This window comes from Corvus kubaryi, unplaced genomic scaffold (genome assembly GCF_017639235.1).
Source record: "Corvus kubaryi isolate FWS band 111438036 unplaced genomic scaffold, C.kubaryi_AGA036_p1.0 37326, whole genome shotgun sequence".
NCBI lineage: Eukaryota > Metazoa > Chordata > Aves > Passeriformes > Corvidae > Corvus > Corvus kubaryi.
This window is the reverse complement of record NW_024581105.1, coordinates 479,599-483,109: the sequence shown is the minus strand read 5'-3', so window position 1 is coordinate 483,109 and position 3,511 is coordinate 479,599. Positions and strand designations below refer to the sequence as shown.

General features: G+C 60.8%; 2 protein-coding genes across 7 annotated transcripts in view; one reads left to right on the top strand and one right to left on the bottom strand.

The window, feature by feature from the left end:
• OGDH (oxoglutarate dehydrogenase) overlaps positions 1–165 on the bottom strand; it is a 31,147-nt gene extending 30,982 nt beyond the window's left edge. For 3 of the 4 annotated variants that reach the window (XM_042029556.1, XM_042029558.1, XM_042029555.1), the window contains exon 1: positions 83–158. The gene's annotated coding sequence lies outside the window, so the exon portion shown is untranslated. Of the gene's footprint in view, positions 1–82 lie in introns of all 4 variants that reach the window. The other variant, XM_042029557.1, reaches the window with a different exon arrangement.
• A 68-nt stretch (positions 166–233) lies between these two features.
• On the top strand, positions 234–2,901 carry LOC121665422 (interleukin-1 receptor antagonist protein-like). Of its 3 annotated transcripts, none has more exons than XM_042029569.1 (6): positions 235–1,394; positions 1,481–1,529; positions 1,614–1,800; positions 1,907–2,077; positions 2,187–2,332; positions 2,419–2,901. In XM_042029569.1, the coding sequence occupies exons 1-6, from the start codon at positions 1,354–1,356 to the stop codon at positions 2,629–2,631; spliced, it is 807 nt and encodes a 268-aa protein (XP_041885503.1). In that variant the 5' UTR covers positions 235–1,353; the 3' UTR covers positions 2,632–2,901. The 3 variants fall into 3 exon arrangements, with proteins under 3 accessions (XP_041885501.1, XP_041885503.1, XP_041885502.1); XM_042029568.1 differs by having other exon boundaries at positions 236–344; positions 1,203–1,394; positions 1,481–1,800; XM_042029567.1 differs by having other exon boundaries at positions 234–1,394; positions 1,481–1,800.
• The last annotated feature ends 610 nt before the right edge of the window (positions 2,902–3,511 follow it).

Sequence of the window (3,511 nt, the reverse complement as noted above, 5' to 3'; positions counted from 1 at the left end):
CCGCCCCGGCCCCGGCCCCCGCTCCCGGCCCTGGGTCCGGGGCGGGTCCGGCCCCACCGTCCGGCCCTGCCGCGGAACCCACCGGCACGTCCGCGCAGCCCGCTCGTGGCCCCGGCTCTGACAGCGGCCCCGATCTCTGGCCCCGCCCCGCCCCGCCCTTGCGTCACCACGCCGCGGCGCCCCGCCCCTTTTGCCCCGCCCTTCCAGCCCGGCCCAGGGCGGCTGCGCCGGCGGGCGGCCAGCGGCGGGCCGGGGGAGGGCCCTGGCGGGGCCTGGGATCCCCTGTGGGCTCTGGGGACCCCCGGAATGGCCAGACAGTTCTCACCGTGGCCTGGAGACCCTTGGTATGGCCTGGCAACACGCACCGTGGTCCATGGCCCGCAACCCTCGTCATGGCTTGGTGACCCTCACCGTGGCTTCAGGACCCCAACCGTGGCCTGGGGACCTCTGCCACGCCCTGGGGACTTACTTCCACTGTGTCGTGGAGGACCCCTTGCCCTGGGGGACCTCAGGCCTTTGGGGACATCCCAGCAAGTGTGACAGCCAGCGGATGCTCAGCAGGGCACAGGAAGTGCTCCGGGAGCTCTGGGTTTCTGGCAATTTCCTGACACTGAGTCATGGTGGTGCCAGTCTCGGCCCCAGGAGTTGTGCAGGGCCGGACGGCACTTTCAGGAAGTGAAACAGGTGCCAGGAAAGCACCCCAACAGCCCAAGTCCACGCAAGCCCGGCCACGCACATCCCCGGCCCTCCCAGCATGGTGCAATCTCCGGCACACTGGATGGACACGAGGATGAGGGGGGTCCCTGAAGGCCATGTCCCTGAAGGCCATGTCCCCAGGGTGGCATGAGTGGGCACAAGAAACCGAGGGGACAGGAGGGTCCTGCACCCACTGGTGCTGGGGCAGTGGGGACAAGAGGGGTGACAGAGGGCACACAGCTGGCCATGGCACCAGGGGTCTGGGCAGTGCAGAAGGAAGCTGTGGGGAAGCTTCGGCTCTGCCCCGCGCCCCAGCTCTGGATCATTCCCTGCTCTGCCCCACACTCTGGTCCTGGAGCATCCCCTGCTCTGCTCCATGCTCTGCCTCCCCACTGCACTGCTTGGGGGCAACCAACCCCTCCAGCCCTCCAGTCTCAACAGAGTAATTGGGCAAAACTGGGCATTGCGAAACCTGGAAATCCCACTCTGACAACGCTTCCTTCTAGAGACTCTTGAAAACCAGCCCCACTGACGCCGGGCTCAGAGAGCAGCCAAGCAGCCCTGCAGGCGGGACAGGCAGGAGCAGGCAGCCAAGCGCCTCAGCAGTTCGCAGGTGCTGTGAAGTCTCTGCCCAGGACTCTGCAGCCAGTGACGGCAATGGCATTCGTCCCTGATTTGGACACACTGGAGAGCAGCAGGTAAGAAGAGATGTGCCAGAGAGGACTTTGGGGATGTGATTGCTGCATTCCTGACCTTGGCTTCACCATCTCTCTTTGCCTTTCAGCCTGAATGAGGAGACATTGTATGGCCCCAACTGCTTCTGCCCACAGAAGGTAACGCTGGGGTGGTGGGAGCAGTGGGGTCCGTGTGGTATGGAAGCCAGGCTCTCACTCTGCATCCCCTTTCCTCCCCAAAAGCCCCAACTGGACTTGGAGGTGACATCGCCTGGGGTGGGCATCCAGGTGACAGTGACAAAAGGACACCTTTCCAGGACCTTTCGCCAGGCTGCCGTCCTGGTGGCTGCTGTGACCAAGCTCCTAAAGCAGCCGTCGCACAAGGACTTTGCCGATAGTGACCTTGGCAGCTTCTTGGATGATATCTTCGGTAGGAGGGTGATGTCAGGGGTGTCACTCCAGCCAGAGGATACTCTTGGGGGATACTCTTGGACCTGGGAGCATCAGCGTCCCCCTGACTGTCTCACTCCCTACAGAGCCCGTCTCCTTCCAGTGCATCAAGGGCAGTTATACTGGGGCACCCGTTTTCCGCTACACTCGCTCCCAGTCCTTTGACATCCTGGACATCGACCATAAATGCTTCGTACTGGAGTCACCCACCCAGCTGGTGGCACTGCACCTGCAGGGACCTTCTGCTGGACGGAAAGGTGAGAGCATATGGTCCCATCCCGCCGTCCCTCTCCCCAAACCCAGGACCATCCAGGAGCTGACCCACAATCCCAGGACCGCCTATTTACCTGTCCCTTCTCTCTGCAGTGAAGCTTAACATCGCTCTGTACCGTCCCCGGTCATCACAGGGCAGCCCAGGGTCTGGAAGGGTGCCGGTGGCACTGGGCATCAAGGGCTACCAGCTCTACATGTCATGTGTGATGAGTGGCACCAAGCCCGTGCTGCAGCTGGAGGTGAGCAGGGGGTCCCACCAGTGTGTCCTCTCTGGGGCTGGGGGCTCTATTCCACCTTAACTCCCATTTCACCTCCGTGGTTATAGGAAGCAGACGTCAGGAGGGATATTGAGAGTGTGGAGCTGACCCGCTTCATCTTCTATCGCCTGGACAGCCCAGCTGAGGGGACCACCCGCTTCGAGTCGGCTGCCTTCCCCGGCTGGTTCGTTTGCACATCCCTGCAGCCCCGCCAGCCTGTCAGCATCACGAACACCCCAGACCAGGTGAACATTGCTACCTATGAGCTGAGCGGGCGCTGAGGACCCTGCATCAACCCAACCGGCAGTCACTGGTTTTCAGGCTGTATGTACTAAGTACAACCCCCTGGGACACAACCTCCCTCCCCATCTATTTCATGTGAAATAGCAGCTCTGGGCCCCATGGGCTCGAGCCATCCCAATCTGTATGTATTTATTTATTTATTGTATCTGCCCATTGCTTTCGTACTTACTTATTTTGCCCTCTTATTTATGATTGCTTTTAACTTGTATGTGGATGGAGGTGGAAATAAAAGGTTTTCTAGGACAGCATTGCTCAGCTCATTGTTCATGTGGGATAGGGTTATGGATGGGAAAATCCTTCTGTTTTGGCTGCTTTTTGGGTGAAAACCCAGGGAGTGGGTGGCCACCCCACAGCTCAGGAACCATCCTGACTTGGTCAGACCCACGCAGGACCCTCCACCACCTTGTCTCCATGCCCACACCACAGCTGGGAGGTGACTGGGGTGGGCATCCCATGGTGGATCCCCAGCAGCCCTGGCAGCCACCTGGAGCTGTCACCTCTGAGCCAGCTGCTGCCAGCACATGGCATGGCGGACCACAGCACGGCAGGACAATGAGTGGCGTGGCGTGGCATTACAGGGTGTGGCATGATATCACATAGTATGATGTGGCGTACCATGTCATGCAATTTCACACCACACCATGCCTTATGTGGCACAGCATGGTGCAGCACAGCATGATGTGGTGTGGCACTGAGTGGTATTGCATGGCGTGGTATGGCGTTATGTGGCATTGCACAGCATGGCACGGCATGAAATTGCGAGGCCAGACGTGGCACGGCATCGCACACCGTGCCGTGGAACAGTATGTCACGGCTCGGCTCGGCTCGGCTCGGCTCGGCTCGGCTCGGCTCGGCTCG